The following is an 18,619-nucleotide window of genomic DNA, read 5'->3' on the forward strand; positions in this document are numbered from 1 at the left end:
TCTGCAGGTTGGAGACCACTAGTATAGTGTCAGCGCTGGCGGCCACAACAAACAGAAAGAGGAGGGCAGAGAATGTGGGTGACATGTAAGTAGTACCCTGATGGGGACAGCGCTGGGCTAATAATTAATTGGAGGGTGAGGGGCAGAACAGAGCTCGCAGGTCACATATGATTAGTTCCCCGATGAGGACAGCGCAGCACTGGGCTGATAATACATGAATTCCCGAGGGGGAGGGGCCAAACCGGTATTGCGGTATGGGGTTAAAATTCATATCGTGCAGCACAAAACTTTCGGTATTCGGTATGAACCGGTATACCGCCCAGCCCTAGTTGACTCCTCTCCTTTTTCTTTTAAACCGCCACCGATTAAGTTGCTCCTGGCTATACATATCCATTTCTCTGACTGATAGAGAGGGGTTCCCCTTTACAGTTGTCCATATGCTCTAGCAGGGCATATTCATGTAAGGTTTCATCATGTGAAAATGTTGAACAGACCAAAAATCGGAATAAGCTTCCAAATTCTCTCTTTTTTAAAGTATACCTTTACCCTAAAGTTAATATGGGGTCATGCTGCATCACAGCTAATGTAAGTAAATGGGGTCTCATTCTGACCTATAAGGAGCAGCAGCTGCAGCCTGACAGTCACAAGTTATCTATCTATTGCAGTGGTCGCAGTCACTTGTAGATTGCAGTAGAACCCCATTCACTACTTACGGTAGTCCCTGCACGGCTATCTTTAGCTGCACCATCCATGAAATGTAGCCCGAGCCTAATCCAGACTGTCTGTCTAGTGTGGGCTCAGCTTTTATGTGGTGCCTACTTTTTCTGTCTTCTATTTCTGGGACAGGAAGTAGCCATCTGGCATCTACCATTGTCATTTGTTACATTGACTTCAAAGTTCTGGAGATAAAATTACAGTTGTGAAGGTACCGTATATACTCGAGTATAAGCCGACCCGAATATAAGCCGAGGCCCCTAATTTCACCCCAAGAACCCAGGAAAAGTTATTGACTCGACTATAAGCCTAGGGTGGGAAATGCATCATCCCGCCGTGTCATTATCCAGACCCCCATCATTAACACCCCCGTCATCATCCCCCCCCCCCTCTTCATCATCTCCGCCTGTCAATCCCTTCAATCAGTAGTCTTCAACCTGCAGACCTCCAGATGTTGCAAAACTACAACTCCCAGCATGCCTGGACAGCCATCGGCTGTACAGGCATGCTGGGAGATGTAGTTTTGAAACATCTGGAGGTCCGCAGGTTGAAGACCACTGCCGGGCCTTCATCATCATCCAGACCCCCCCTTTGGTTTTCTACACACCTCCCCTCGGTGGGAAGGAAGGGTGAGCTGGTGTGGGCCATCTATGCTGCAGGAACCGTCCGGGGGGGGGGGGGGGGAGGGTTAGTCGTTCCCGGCTGTCCGTCTTCACCGGGAGGCCCTCTTCTCCGCTCCGGGCCGGGCCGGCCCCGTACTAGTGACGTTGCCTTGACGACGACGCACAGTGATGTTCATGAAAAAGACCCATGAAAAAGATGCCTTTGTAGTCTGTCTGTTACTGTTCCCTTTTTAATAGATTTTATTAATATCTACTTTTGTCAATAAAGATTATATACATTTGCATTATTTTGTCTCAGTGTGGCTTGATGGGGAGTTCTTATAGATTAGTATCCACAAGGGACACGTTCTAGCATCTTTAATAATTGAGCCCTTCTTTTGGTTTATAATACCAATTTTAATCTAGTAATCCTTCCTACCTTCCTTAGTGTTCATTCTCGCTTTCCAATTTGTGTGACCTCAGATCCTTAAAACCTGGTTATGGGTTAACCAGAAGATAGAAGCTGTCACGATAAGGACAGCAAATGGTCTTGGTCTCTTAATTGCCCCCTCTCCCACACACAATGCTTTGTTTAGGTAGATGTAGTATTGGTAAAATCCTCCTCCCCCCCCCCCCCCCACATTGTACCGGAACCCGCTTTTGCTGCTAATGGTTTTTTCTTTTGGAGTACCTTTTGTAACCTCCCTCCCTCTGCTAACTCTGCCCTAGTAAACACAGTAAAGCTGACTACTGAGTATATGTATGTGTTTGTATGCGTGTTTGCAGTGCATGAGAGACATCATAGAGGTTAGGCTTCACCCACTAGCTCCAAAATGACTAAAAATTATAGATGAAGCCTACACAGCAGAAATCTGTTGAATGACATATACACACCCATTAAAGGGGTACTTCCGTGGAAAACTTTTTTTTTTTTTTTTAAATCAACTGGTGCCAGAAAGTTAAACAGATTTGTAAATAACTTCTATTAAAAAAATCTTAATCCTTCCAGTACTTTTTTGGGGCTGTATACTAAAGAGAAATCCAAAAAAGAAATGCATTTCCTCTGATGTCATGACCACAGTGCTCTCTGCTGACCTCTGCTGTCCATTTTAGGAACTGTCCAGAGCAGCATATGTTTGCTATAGGGATTTTCTCCTGCTCTGGACAGTTCCTAAAATGGACAGCAGAGGTCAGCAGAGAGCACTGTGGTCATGACATCAGAGGAAATGCATTTCTTTTTTGGATTTCTCTTTAGTATACAGCCCCAAAAAAAGTACTGGAAGGATTAAGATTTTTTTAATAGAAGTAATTTACAAATCTGTTTAACTTTCTGGCACCAGTTGATTTATAAAAAAAAGTTTTCCACGGGAGTACCCCTTTAAAGCTAAAAGTTACCTAAAACTATTTAAACCTGATTTAAATATGTCATTTACAGACCAACTTTCACTTTCTCCCCATGCATTATTCTTTACATTTTGTTACACACTGTAATTATACAAAGTATAGGGAGATCTTCTTACATTTATGTGCAGATTAAACTGTAAAACCCTCTTACGGTTTGATGCTCTGACATTCCTTTTCAGTAAATTGTACTCAATTGAATGAAATGAACCTTTTGCTATCTTGCATCTCTATTCCATAAATCACTATACACTGTGTGGTGTGGCATGTGTTCCCCCTACTGTCTGCCATGTTCCTTTCTTATTATACCCTGCAAAACATTGTCCAGATCCTCACGCTGCATCCACCAGATTCTATTCTTGTAGTACTGTAGTACCTTGGTCATGGCATTTGCCCCCCCCCCCCCCATCAATGAGCCTTGGGTGCTTATTACCCTGATGATTGAATATCCGTTACTCTTCCTTGGCCCGTTTTGGTAGAGCACAGTCTCCTCCAGTGCAACCCCTGCTGTAATGATGGAGACTGGTACACTGCTTAGTTGGTTTGGCTTAATATTGGCCCTAAACATTTTCCTAATAAAATCTTTGTATTGTTTACTGTATTCTTGTAGTCACTGCAAATCAGTATTTCCTCCATTTGTTTTCTGTCTGGAAGGATGGTTAGTGCAGTTTTTTATTCTTCATATTGAGCTGCAGGTTTCTATGGTAACCAGTACACCCCTGAAGTCATCTTGTTGCGAGTATGATCTCAACGGATCCAAGATACTATTTATCAAAGAGACTTGTAGTGAGGCATAAGCTCCTTGTGTCTGTCAGAACAGCTACCCTCAAGTTACAAGCTCCTGTGTAATTTCTAAGGAATGTAAAACCATAATTTGGCATTATTTTAATCAGATTTTTTCTAAATTATTTTCTTTTGAAATTATTTATATATTTTTATGCAAATATTCAATTTTTCATGATCGCCACTAATGCTTCCAGCTTACTGTGACTGACTTGTCAGCTTTGCTGTGTAGACTAGTACGGAAAAACAGAGTCATCTCAATATCAGTAGAAGATTGGTTCCAACACAGCCACTTTTCCATTCACTTTAATTGGGCACATTATTAGACTAAAACTACAGACTTATTTATACCTATTTTACAGAAATATTTAACTATTCCTTTTAGCTGTGTTTGCTATTATATTGTTGATTCTTTCATTTTTTGAAGGGGTAATGTTATTTGTATCCTTAATAAAGATTATACTCATATGGAAGCCTCTTCTAGTCAATAGTAATTTGTGGTGGTTGTCAGTTCCAATGTTTCCATTATGCAAGGATAGTGTTAAAAAAAGCCATTATCTCATCTCCTGTTCTGAACGCCTTTGTTTGGCCAATCATCTCATAACAGGATGTATCTATTCAGCTGTAGTAAATTAAATTTCCAATTAAAATATTAGATTTCCTTGAAACAGCATTTCACCAAGACGTAACCGTCATAGAGAAACAAACCTTCACTTTGTTTTTCATTAAAAGCCAGTTCGTAAAATCATCATGTGATCTGTTAACCTTTAGTAACCTGGAGTAAAAATATACCTGTCCTACAGCGTTGTTCCAGCCTAGATGTGCTAAGATAGTATGAGATTACATATAGGTTTTTAGAAATGTTCCATCCCTACCACGGATCCACAGTGAGCCTTCTACTCACAAAGAGCAATTTTTGGAATCTATGATTCATCTTTTCTTTTGTGTATATTGACTTTAGTTTTTGTCCCCTTGCATGAGCCAGTGAACTTTATTTTTGGCACCATGAAGAACTTTTATAGCCATCATTAAAAAACCTTACATGAAGTTAGGAGCAAGTAGGAAATTAAAATGTTGTTACTGTCACTCATAAAGCATTTTAGATGTCACCCAGACTTAACAAACGCTTTGATCAGTCAGGGTCTCTGGCTGAGACCGTCACCGATTGCTAGATATCGTCGGGAAAAGGACATTTAACTCCCTGACACACCACTCTATCTGACTTGTTGTAGATGGCCTCTATTGTAAGTCTATTGATGCCTACTCCTACATTTGACAACAAAAATCAATTGCCCTTAAGTACATGGGAAGGTATAGAACCATGTAACAAAGAACCCCAGGAGAATCACAATGATCCTTTGTATCATGTGTCTATATTAAAAACCCAGCCACGTTTCATCTTCAATGCCCTTGCTGATGGAAGGAGGTTTTCACTCAAAATTTCACGATACATGGCCCCATTCATTCTTTCCTTTACATGGATCAGTCGTCCTGGTCCCTTTGAAAAACAGCCCCAAAGCATGATGTTTCCACCCCCATGCTTCACAGTAGGCATGGTGTCCTTTGGATGCAACTCAGCATTCTTTCTTCTCCAAACATGACGAGTTGAGTTTTTACCAAAAAGTTCCACTTTGGTTTCATCTGAACATTACATTTTCCCAAACCTCTTCTGGTTTATCCAAATGCTCTCTAGAAAACTTCAGATGGGCCCGGACATGTACTGGCTTAAGCAGGGGGACATGTCTGGCATAATTTGCATAATTTGAGTCCCTGGTGGCGTAGTGTGTTACTGTTACTTTGTTACTTTACTCCCAGCTCTCTGCAGGTCATTCACTAGTTCCCCCTGTGTGGTTGTAGGACTTTTGCTCACCGTTCTTGTGATCATTTTGACACCACGGGGTGAGATCTTGCGTGGAGCCCAAGATCGAGGAAGGATCCCATTGCCTCCTACATCCTGCCTTTTTCCCATATATTGATGCTTCCAGATGTAAAAACAAAAAAAATCCTTATTCATCAGACCAATGTTTTTTTTAACTCAGTGATCCATTTTTGATGCTCTTTTGCCCATTGTAGACACTTTTAACATTCACCAGTCTGCAGCTACACAGCCCCATACATTGTAAGGTGCACTGAGTGTTCAGACAACTTTCTACCATAATTATGTTTCTCCTACAGTAGCTTCTTTGTGTGGTCGGACCAGATGCTCTAGCCCTTGCTCCCCATGCACCAATCATGCACCACCAATAAACTGTGATCATAAACCTGTCACTGGTTCAGTGGATTTCTTTTTAAGGTACCAAATATTACTTTATGGGAACAACCCACATAACTTGCCATATATCACAATTTGACACTTGTCCAAATCACCAACATCCTTACTCTTAGGCTATGGGAGAATGTCCTTGCGGAGCGCTGGCAGAACATGCTGATGCTAGCACCGCTCGATAGTGCACTGTCTCATAAACGGCAATGCATTCCTGAGCTGACTCCTCAGAAAGAATAGAGATGTCTGTTCTTTCTCCGGACTCCGGAATCGGAATTTCCAAAGCAGAAATATCTGCTGTGAAAATTCTGCCGTGTGCACAGTGCAGCAGAATCCCATTGATATCGATGGAACTCTGCTGCTGAAGAATCTCCGTGCATGGAAATTCCATTGTGTGAACAAACCCTAAACCATTTCTCCTGATTTTAACCAATCATCTTTATTGCTGACTGTTCACTCACCACCTAATATGTCCCACCCTTTTACAGGCACTGTTGACCCCCAAATTATCAGTGTTTTTCTTTTATTTGTGACGTGCTCCACAATTTCTTCTGGAGAATCATCTTATTTGTACACTCATTATCTGTATCATTTGGTTGGTGCACGTGATCTCTTTGTTTTCTCATAAGATCTTTCAGCGGTTTTCTTGTTACTCCCCATTACAATGAAGCCTTCAATTTAAATTAATTCTTCTTTTTCCATTTCGGACTTGACATCTGTCTGTATTTGTGATGTGGTTTTGGACCTTTTCTGTATTGTAAATCAATTCCATCAGTTTATGTTCCACAACGTTTAATGTGTTGTACTATGAATGCTTTTCTTGTATAAAAAGCTTGACTTTTGGCAGTGGGGATGGTAACGGCTGCTTTTGGGGTAGCTTCAATGTTGGCACATTTATATAGTTCATATATAAAACCTTAGCTGTAATAAGGAGAACTATGCTCTGTTTATATAAAATTAAAGAATCCTTTTAAATACAAGAATTGTGAAATAGTATGCCCTACTAATCGTAAGCCAGACCGATTCTTTTTTCCTGTTCTATCTAGCATGCCAGCATTGGCCGCTGTTGGTAACTCCTCCACTTTTTCTTACCATTTGTTCTCAATGAAACTCTTTAAGACGTTCCTCCACAACAGTCTATAAGCTGATATTTTAGCTTTATTTTTTGTTGCTATGAAACTAAAAACCTGAAATTGTATCTTTTGAATTCTCTACAAATGCACACGTTTCATTGTAAGTGATCTTTCTATACCTGCCAGAGATTACAACATAAGTTCCCATATAATTATCTCTATAAATGGACTCCATTATGTATTCCATTCATACACTTGCAAGGTGATAAAACCCATGCCGTGCTAATGATGCTTCATGTTCCTGCTCGACTCAAATAATACAATAATACTACATCTAGGGGCTTAGAATTTCCCGTAGCTCCTCTAATACAAGAATGATCACCATAAGAGCTAATGCTCTTACAAGTCTCCGCTTGGAAATTAGATACAACGAAGACCAGTTCTCTGGTCTTTGGATCCCAGGAAAAAGGTTCATCTCCCAGTTGTCATCTCCCATTGAGCTCTTCTTTACGGAATAGTTATATAACATAGAGTAAAACAAGCTCTGAATCACTAAGTAATTGAATGTTCTCATATCATCTGTTGTAGGGCTGGGCGGTATACCGGTTCATACCGAATACCGAAAATTTTGGGCTGCACGATATGAATTTTTCCCCATACCGCAATACCGGCTACGTCAGCCTTATGCTGGGGACGGGAACTTCGGACAGCCGTCAGCCTATCACCGGCCGCAGTGATGTCCCGCCCCGGCCAGTGATAGGCTGAGCCCACTGTCATATAAGGAGCTCTGGCCGGCTTCTTACATGACAGTGCATTTAACCTATCACTGGCCGGGGCGGGACATCGCTCCGGCCGGTGATAGGCTGATGGCTGTCCGACGTTCCAGTCCCAAGGAATAGCGTGAGGCCGTCGTAGGTAAGTTAAAGTTTATTTTCTTTATCTTTTGCAGCCCGAGCATAGGGATACAGCGTGCAGCAGTGGTCTCAAACCTGCGGACCTCCAGCTGTTGCAAAATTACAACTCCCAGCATGCCGTGGGCATGCTGGGAGTTGTAGTTTTGCAACATCTGGAGGTCCGCAGGTTGGAGACCACTGGCGTACAGTATAGAGTTCCATCGCTGGCGGCCCCCAACAAACAGGAGGAGGGCAGTGCTTGCGGGTAACATATGTGAGTAGTACCCCGCTGGGCTGATAATTAATTGGGGGGGAGCAGAACAGCACTGGCGGGTAACATGATTTGGGGGGGTGGGGGTGAAAGAAATACCGTTATATACCGTGGAACCGCCATAAGTTACAAAAATACCGTGATACACATATTTGGTCATACCGCCCAGCTCTAATCTGTTGGCAGATTTCGTGTTGTGCATATTCACTTAGACAAACTCCCCACGTCTCGTGCTTGATATTATACGGGCATATATACGGACCTGTTCTTTAGGATTTGTATCTTGTTCTATATGGCACTATATTTTTCACACACTTATTCTGTGTTAGAATACACGAGTGTAATGTCCTGTTCTTTTCATTGTTTACTCGCCAAAGTTCACAATTTGAAATCTGTATCACAGAAAACAAATAAGTAACATTTCAGCTACTGAAGCCTTTTCTGCATGTATTCCATGCAGAAAACACATTGGGAATGCCCTTGTAGATTTTCTGCGTGTTCTGGAAAATGGGGACATAACCTTTAAAAAAAAAACACAAAATAGTTTAAGGCTGGGTTCCCATGTCATTTTTGGGCACTTATTTTGGCATGTATTAGGTAAAATGCTGCAGAACACATCCTATTGTTTTCAAAGAGATTATGTGGCGCAGTATTCACACTCTAAATTGCAATGCATCATTTTTAGACATGCAATTCGGTCCCTCAACATACGATGGTAATCCGTTCCAAATGAACCATCGTTTGTTGAAACCATCGTATGTTGAAGGATCCGTGCAATGTAAAGTATAGGACAGTGGTCTACAACCTGCGGACCTCCAGATGTTGCAAAACTACAACACCCAGCATGCCCGGACAGCCAACGGCCACGACATACAGAAGCATCGTAAGTTGATGCTGCCTTCAACATGCGATGGCCCTGACATACAGAAGCATCGTATGTTGATGCTGCCTTCAACATGCGATTGCCTCTCAGAGTCCATCGTATGTTGAAATAATCGTATGTCGGGGCCATCGTAGGTCGGGGGGGTCATTGTATGCTGAAATAAGTGACATCACTTTTAAATTAGAAATGCATTTGGCTATTCTGTATGCTTGACTGCAAATAAATATGTAACAGAAATCCGAGTCTACCCTTAGAATTTCTGTCACGTATTGCACGTGGTGAACATACCCAAAAAAAATGGCACTCTTAGGGTACTTTCACATAGAACAGATTCACTGTGGATTTATTGCTGAAAATAAGTGTGGATTATGTTAATGCTTCATAAAAATATATTGGACAGGGGGAATTTATTCTTTGCACCAGAGCAGAGTGGCACAAATATGCAATTTTTATTATAAGGAATTGGATTCCGGCAGAACATAGTTCAATCTTTCTCTGGCATCCCAGAGTTGTTGTGCCCATGCCCTAACTTGGAACACACAGAAGTCTTTCCCCCAAAGAATCATGGCAAGGAGCCTTCCTCAAAGGTTGTTTGATAGTTGCATCGTTTATAAGGTTAAAAAAAGTCCAGAGTCCATCAATTTCAACCTATATCCCTATTGTGTCCCTACTGTGTTGATCCAAAGAAAGCAAAAAAAAAAACCTTATGAGGCTGATGCCTATCGCCCCATACCAAGGGGAAAATTTCTTCCTGACTCCAAATATGGCATCAGAATAAGTCCCTGGATCAACATTATGTCCCTATAAATCTAATATCCATAACATGTAAAATTACTGTCCAGAAATGTACCCAGGCCCCTTTTGAAGTCTCTTATTGAGTTCACTATGACCACTTCCTCTGACAGAGAGTTCCATAGTCTCACTGCTCTTACAGTAAAGAACCCCCGTCTGTGCTGGTGTAGAAACCTTCTTTCCTCTAGACATAGAAGATATCTCTTTGTTATAGATACAGTCCTGGGTATAAATAAATCATGGGAGAGATCTCTGTACTGTCCCCTGATATATTTATACATAGTTATTAAGTCACCTCTAAGCCGCCTTTTTTCTAAACTAAATATCCCTAAATATCCCTAATATCCCTGATAATCTTTCTGGGTACTGTAGTCCTCCCATTCCCTTTATTACTCTGGTTGGCCGACTTTGAACCCTTTCCAGCTTCACTATGTATCTCTTGTACTCTGGTGTACTGCCGATTCTCATCATATCAAGATGCAGCCTTCTCACGAGCTCTCCCTGCCGGCATTGTAGCTTCACTTCCTGCTGCTACTCTCCACAGCTCCACGTGTTGGGTGGCGGGACACTGATATCCAGCTCTAGGGCACTAGTACCGCCTCCAGTCTTGGCACCGCTCACGAGCTCTCCCTTCCGGCATCGTAGCTTCACTTCCTGCTGCTACTCTCCACAGCTCCACGTGTTGGGTGGCGGGACACTGATAGCCGGCTCTATGGCACTAGTACCACCTCCAGTCTTGGCACCGTCTTAAGCCTAAGAAAGGGCACAGATTCAAGAGAAAGACAATGAGGAAATCTTTTTTACTGAATTCCATTAGTGTGATCATTCCCTAAGACTAAAATTTACGGGAGCTTCATGGCAGCAAGGTTTTTTCCCTGTGTGTACATACCCTTATTGTCCTAATCTGTACTGTATACATAGCTTGGAAATAATTTCCAAAAGTATTCTAGGCATGCCATGGCAGTATTGTACGTAGCTGATGCACTAGTTGACAGGTTATTGCTTTATTACTCTCCTATTCGCTCTCTGTCCATTTTTTTTAGCATTCCCTCCGTGGATCTTTTTTTCGTTCTGCCAGAACTTATTAGCGTCTCTCTGTGTTACTTGTCGCTGTTCATCTTTCTTCGGATAAATATTACATGGCAGTGGCACTCCGTGCCTGACGCTTAAACATCTCTTGTCATTCTCACCGGTGATGAACATATGATTCTTCTCCGTAGTCCCCGGTTGCCATAGTGACGTGTCCTGCAGTGGAATTCAGCCCACACACACATGAGTCAGTCACTATGTGACCCAGGCCTGCCACCCTGTTCTTTTACCTCACTAGACTTCGTACAGTAAATATACAGCAAAACATCCCACAATTTATGATTCATCTCTTAAATACTAAGACATATTGAAAGAAAATCTTCCTTTTCTTGTTAATTGATTTTGTGAATGGTGGAACTTGTGCCTGTTCCCTGCAGTCTGGAGAGGTAACAAACTGAGGACATCGCTGCCCTTATTTATCATCAAGCGTTCTTGAAAAAAAAGTTGTCCATAAACAGAAGAACATGGCTGCTTTCTTCTAAGAATAGTACCACACCAGTGTATAGGTTGTGTGTGACATTGCAGCTCAGCCCCATTCACCTCAGTGGGGACCCAATGCCAACAATACACAAGGAGCGGTACATGGCTTTCGGGCCCAGGCTCGCCAGAACATCTGATTAGAAAGCCCCTTTAAAGGGGTACTCCGGTGGAAAGCTTTTTTTTTTTTTTTAAATCAACTGGTGCCAGAAAGTTAAACAGATTTGTAAATTACGTCTATTAAAAAATCTTAATCCTTCCAGTACTTATTAGCTTCTGAATACTACAGAGAAAATCATTTTCTTTTTGGAACACAGAGCTCTCTGCTGACATCACGAGCACAGTGCTCTCTGCTGACATCTCTGTCCATTTTAACAACTGTCCAGAGTAGGAGAAAATCCCCATAGCAAACATATGCTGCTCTGGACAGTTCCTAAAATGGACAGAGATGTCAGCAGAGAGCACTACTCCACCAGAGTACCACTTTAAAGAGTACCTGTCATTTAGAAAATCTTTGACATGTCCTAGTGACATGTCAAAAGTTTTTATCAGTGGGGGTCTAAGTGTTCAGACCTCCACCAATCAGAAAAACAAACCAGAAAAAGTCTGCGCTGCCACGGTCTCCTCTCCCTGCTCTGTGTAACTTGATCGAGACACAATCCATAGACTTACATTGCAAGTGTGTTTCGATCACATGACACAGGAGAGAACGCACTGAGCGCAAAATTCTCCCGGCTCGTTCTCCTGATCGATGGAGGTCTGGACACTCAGATTTCACCTCTCCAAACTTTCGACATATTTTCATATGTTTTCCAAATGACAGTGGCCTTACAAGTTTTCTACCAGAAAAATGTTATAGCATTCATACAAAAAGTGAATTATAATGTCCTTAGTAGTCGTAGGGTTCTACTGGCACTCTGTGACTAAAGCTGTCCGTACACATAGGATAACTGTTTGATAAATGGCTCAGCTGTCTTTCCATATCCCAGAAAGAGACCACTTTTTACCACAAAAAAAAATAAATATGCGTAAAACTGCATTGTCTCCCATCCCTTGGTTGAACTTGATAGGCATGTGCTGTTTTTCAACCATATTAACCATATATGGTAAATATGTTGGTACGAAAACATACCCACAAGTTGTCATCTTTTTGTATTTAAAATATATTTATTCATTTATTTTGTATTTGGATTCGGTGCAATATGTTCCTGTAAATCAATTAATAACATAACTGGGGTATATGTTCTAACTTTTCCAGAAAATGTTCTATAAACACTTCTCCGCAGCTGTCATGATCCGAAATCCTTGCACTTGCAATATTTTGATTGGTTGCATAACACTTTAGGCACCCAACTGTGCCATATTTTCTTATGTTTTTTTTAGATGTGTCTTGTTTAAGAGCGGAAACATAAGCATTTTGAAGGAGATTTATCAAGCTCCGTAGTAGAATTTTTTTGCGTAAAAAAAGTTGCACGTACTTGCGCACGTGCGACTTTTCTATACATGCTGCGACTTTTTGATTTTTGCTTATTCCAAAGCACATTTCTGAAATCTGCTCACGTAGTAATTTTTAATTTTTTTTTACTTTGCAGTGGTCATGTATTTATCAAATGCAATCGTTGCTATTTATGAAGAAAAAAAGTTGCATCTCCATTTAAAAGTCGCATATGTATTCCAGGTCCAACCTGGCTTACAGAAAGTGCATATGTCAGCAGAAAAGGACATTAAGGCTAGGTTGGTTCAGACTACAGAATCTCCAGGCAGAAAATTTCCGCCCGGAGATTCCGAGTGCGGCCAGTGCTGACTGAATCAGTCGGTGCTAGGGCCGCGCGGACACTGCGGCCTCCAATAGACTGCAATGTGTTCCGCGTGGATTTCCGCCTGAAGAAAGAGCAACGCCATTATTCAGGCAGAAATTTCCAAGCGGATTTTCCGTTCACAAATTCCGAAGTGGGAATTTGTGAACGGAAACCCATTCACTACACTATACATTTTAGCAAGCTGAATTTCCGCCTGCAATTTCAAAGCGAAATTGCAGGCGGAAATTCAAACAACACCAGTATTGGTGTCCAAATGTGGGTGGTATTTATTGATCCCAATACATACATACAGAAACAGATGCGCAAGGCAGAAATTCCGTAGTCTGAACCTAGCCTAACACGCACTTTAACAACTCTTCTTGTTCTGCATCATGAAACAAAGCTACTACATTAATGTTAATTATAGAAAAAATTTATTATATAACTAATAACTCTTAATTTTAAGGTTGAAAATAGACACTACACACAATTTTAGAACACGTACATGCTGGCGTACCCACTACATTTTTTAATGAATGTTGTGTTAAAATAGAATAAGGCACAAAATAATTGTGTAAGAATTTTTACTGACTACGTAAATAAAATATGTGGCACTAAAATGTTTCCTTTAAAAAAAAAGAAACATTCATAGTAATACAGCTTCATGCACATTTTGGGGTGGGAACGTACCAAACGTTTTTTTTTTTTGTGGCTTCACTATTGTTTATGTGCCTGTTGGTGCTGCGCTGTCTTCCTTCCTGACATAAACACCAACATCACAAAGTGCGGGCTCAAAATTAAACAAAGAAGCCTCCAGAGACCGGATATTCATGGTGCAGCATAGTATGTTTTTAATATTTTTTAATTTGTGAGGAGGGTGGATGGGTTGTTGCGGGATAGTTGGAGTGCAGCTATTTAGTGCCAGGCAGGCCAGTCAGAGTGTCACCCAATGCGGTACACCCCCTCCTCCCCGTCACTCTGTAGCAACGCTACTGGTAATAAAGGGTAGATATAGAACTTCAGCTATTAACATGAGGGAAAAATTTCTGCTTTAAAAAATGCTTTTGTAAACGGGTTTCCCGGGTTTTGCTTACGTGCCATTTATTAATCAAGGGCGTGCGACTATTTGATAAATAGGTCGCATGTAAGCAAAAGTAAGTTAAAAAAGAATTGCCATATAAAAGCCAAATGTTTGAAAAGAATGATTAATCTCCTTCATTATCATTAAAAGTTTCCTTTGTGAGTTATGTTTTCTTCTCACACAGCCTGGAAACAGTATACCGTATAAACTCGAGTATTAGCCGTTCCGAATATAAGCCGAGGCCCCTAATTTCATCCCAAAAACCCAGGAAAACCTATTGACTCGAGTATAAGCCTAGAGTGGGAAATATATCATCCCCCCCCCCCTGTCATCATCCCCCCCGTCATCATCCCGCCCTCCTCTTTAATCATACCGACTCCCACTGTCATCATCCAGACCCCCCTCATCCCCCATCATACAGATCCCCCTTGCCCCCATATCATTATCCAGACCCCCTCATACCCCCCTGTCATCATCCAGACCCCCCTGTCTTGTTCTCTACTCACCTCCTCAGTTGCAGCCGTCCAAGGTCGCTGCAGGGTCCGTCTGACTTCTAGTGGGGTTCGGGCCATCCATCTTGACCGAGAGGCCCTCTTCTCCGCTGCGGGCTGGCCCCGGACTAGTAATGCTGCATTGATGCTGCCGCGCACAGACGTCCCTGCACGGCGTCGTCAATGCAGCGTCACTAGTCCAGGGCCAGCCCGGAGCGGAGAAGAGGGCCTCCTGATCAAGATGGATGGCCCGGACCGGCTCACCCTCCCCACTGGAAGTCGGATGGTCCCTGCAGCATAGATGGGCGACAATGGACGGCCCGGCCCATCCCCTCGCCTGCAGTATGCCTGCAATTTTTTAAAAGGACCTATTTACCTATTTTAGCGTTGCAGGAGATGTAATGTGGGTTAGGAATGAAGACTAACATGAATATTTCCTTTCTTTTTTCCATGTGAAAAGTTCTGATCAGCGAGGGTTTGAGTGTTCAGGCCTCCACCAATCAGGAGAACAAAGACTAACATGGATATTTCCTTTCTTTTTTCCCACAGAATCCTACTCCATTGCTGGCAGTGATGGCAGCATATCAGCCTCGGTGGCTTCCATTCAACCTCAGCCCTCTACAAGTTCTGCCCCTAGTTCCCCAGGATCTAGAAGGTCTGTTAGTACACTGAAGAAATGGCTGACAAACCCAGTGAGAAAATTAAGCAGTGGCAGCCGCCTTGATCATCGCCAGAAGAAGATTGAAAGCCGGCCAAAAAGAGGCATGCCTGGCCGGCGAAGGAGTGCAGACGATGGGGGAAGAGCAAGCTTTGACTTAGGGGTTTTGGGGAAGATGGATGACTTCACCCAGGCTGAAGATAAGAGTTTGGTAAGATATTTGGTATTCTTTTGAATTGAACCGAGCAGTATAATGCAGTGATGGTTTTAGTATCGTACTTGTTTATACAGGAAGTATTTTCTTCTGCTCTTACTAAAGAGATTCTAGAGCAGTGGTCTCAAACTGTGGCCCTCCAGATGTTGCAAAACTTCAACTCCCAGCATGCCCGGACAGCCGTTGGCTGTCCGGGAATGCTGGGAGTTGAAGTTTTGCATCATCTGGAGGGCCACAGTTTCATAAAACCCTTGGCTATAAATGCAGGGATATATATGCACGCCTTCCCTGCATATAATAGTCTTACAATTGCTTCATACACTAGGCAACATTGAAAAGACTTAGTTTACATTATGCATTCTCATCCTGTAAAATGAAATACAATCTGATACTATACGTACATTACTCTATGATATATGCTCATTGGGCCATAGAGGGGACTTCGAACTAGGACAGTGCATTGAGCGAGTTTAACCCCTTAAGGACTCAGCTCATTTTGGCCTTAAGGACTCAGACAATTTAATTTTTACGTTTTCATTTTTTCCTCCTCGCCTTCTAAAAATCATAACTCTTTTATATTTTCATCCACAGACTAGTATGAGGGCTTGTTTTTTGCGCGACCAGTTGTCCTTTGTAATGACATAACTCATTATATCATAAAATGTATGGCGCAACCAAAAAACACTATTTTTGTGGGGAAATTAAAACGAAAAACGCAATTTTGCTAATTTTGGAAGGTTTTGTTTTCACGCCGTACAATTTCTGGTAAAAATGACATGTGTTCTTTATTCTGAGGGTCAATACGATTAAAATGATACCCATTATTATATACTTTTATATTATTGTTGCGCTTAAAAAAAATCACAAACTTTTTAACCAAATTAGTACGTTTATAATCCCTTTATTTTGATGACCTATAACTTTTTTATTTTTCCGTATAAGCGGCGGTATGGGGGCTCATTTTTTGCGCCATGATCTGTACTTTTTTTTGATACCACATTTGTATATAAAAAACTTTTAATACATTTTTTATAATTTTTTTTTTAATAAAATGTATTAAAAAAGTAGGAATTTTGGACTTTTTTAATTTTTTTTCGTTCACGCCGTTCACCGTACGGGATCATTAACATTTTATTTTAATAGTTCGGACATTTACGCACGCGGGGATACCAAATATGTCTATAAAAAATGTTTTTTACGCTTTTTGGGGGTAAAATAGGAAAAAACGGACGTTTTACTTTTTTATTGGGGGAGGGGATTTTTCACTTTTTTTTTACTTTTACTTTTACATTTTTTTACATTTTTTTTTACACTTGAATAGTCCCCATAGGGGACTATTCATAGCAATACCATGATTGCTAATACTGATCTGTTCTATGTATAGGACATAGAACAGATCAGTATTATCGGTCATCTCCTGCTCTGGTCTGCTCGATCACAGACCAGAGCAGGAGACGCCGGGAGCCGCACGGAGGAAGGAGAGGGGACCTCCGTGCGGCGTTATGAATGATCGGATCCCCGCAGCAGCGCTGCGGGCGATCCGATCGTTCATTTTAATCGCGAACTCCCGCAGATGCCGGGATCTGTATTGATCCCGGCACCTGAGGGGTTAATGGCGGACGCCCGCGAGATCGCGGGCGTCGGCCATTGCCAGCGGGTCCCTGGCTGCGATCAGCAGCCGGGATCAGCCGCGCATGACACGGGCATCGCTCCGATGCCCGCGGTTATGCTTAGGACGTAAATGTACGTCCTGGTGCGTTAAGTACCACCTCACCAGGACGTACATTTACGTCCTGCGTCCTTAAGGGGTTAAAGGGGTACTCCACTGGAAAACATTTATTTTTTTTTTTAAATCAACTGGGGCCAGAAAGTTAAACAGATTTGTAAATTACTTCTATTTAAAAATATTAATCCTTCCAGTACTTATTAGCTGCTATATACTACCGAGGAAGTTATTTTCTTTTTGAATTTCCTTTCTATCTGACCACAGTGCTCTCTGCTGACACCTCTGTCTATGTCAGGAACTGTCCAGAGCAGGATAGGGTTTCTATGGACAGTTCCTGACATGGACAAAGGTGTCAGCAGAGAGCACTGTGGTCAGACAGAAAGGAAATTCAAAATGAAAAGAACTTTCTCTGTAGTATACAACAGCTGATAAGTACTGCAAGGATTAAGAATTTTAAATAGAAGTAATGTACAAATCTGTTTAACTTTCTGGCCCCAGTTGATTTAAAAACAAATATTTTCCAGTGGAGTACCCCTTTAAAAGGCTAGTTTTGTGTTGGTTTATAATAGCCGAGCTGTCCCCACCTCCACACCTACCTCCACTGGTCCTTGAGATGCCCTATTACTAGTTCAGCCCTAGAGAAAACTAAATACAGATCAGTCACTCTTACCTCTGGTGAAGGCAAAAGTCTAGACAAGAAAAGTCTAGGAAATTTCATTCCAGTATCATATGGTCACGTTTTTGCTACCATATTACAGGTGCAAGTCCAAGTTCAGATTCCTGGCCTTATTATGAACTCCGAATTTGTATTTGTGTGAGGTAGGAAAGGTGGATTTTACACCTAGATTGTTTATCAGTTTTTCATTGTTATGTAAAGAAGAACTATCATGCAGGACAACTGATCCCCTATCCAAAGGATAGGGGATAAGTGTTTGATCGCAGGGGGTCTGACCGCTGGGAACCCCTATGATCTCCTGCACAGCACCCAGGCTCTCCCACGGAATGGGGCGTGTCGACCCCCGCGCAAAGGGGCCGACCGACACCCCCCCCCCCCCCCTCCATGTATCCCTATGGGAGAGACGAGAGACAGAGATTCAGCGTTCGGGTATCTCCGGCTCTCTCATAGAGATACATGGAGGGGGGGTATCGGCCGTCGCCTTGAGCAGGAGTCAACACGCCGGGGTGCCGTGCAGGAGATCGTGGGGGGGGTCCCAGCGGTTGGACCCCTTGCGATCAGACACTTTTTTCCCCTTTCCTTTGGATAGGGGATAAGTTGTACTGCATGATAGTTCTCCTTTAAGCCAAAGCCAGCAGAGGATCCGGAAGGAAAGCAAAGTAAATATCCTATTTTTCATGCCTTTTGAATCCACCTCAGTCCAATGGATTTGGCTAAAAGAAATGGAATGAAA

General features: G+C 42.1%; 1 protein-coding gene across 5 annotated transcripts in view; it reads left to right on the plus strand.

Moving 5' to 3' along the window:
• Positions 1 to 18,619, plus strand: part of ARHGEF25 (Rho guanine nucleotide exchange factor 25) — a 360,287-nt gene that overhangs the window by 273,785 nt on the left and 67,883 nt on the right. For all 5 annotated transcript variants that reach the window (XM_056562582.1, XM_056562583.1, XM_056562584.1 and 2 more), the window contains one exon: positions 15,162 to 15,481. In XM_056562582.1, coding sequence (XP_056418557.1) covers positions 15,162 to 15,481 — 320 coding nt within the window. The remainder of the gene's footprint in view (positions 1 to 15,161; positions 15,482 to 18,619) is intronic.

Source organism: Hyla sarda, chromosome 2 (genome assembly GCF_029499605.1).
Source record: "Hyla sarda isolate aHylSar1 chromosome 2, aHylSar1.hap1, whole genome shotgun sequence".
NCBI lineage: Eukaryota > Metazoa > Chordata > Amphibia > Anura > Hylidae > Hyla > Hyla sarda.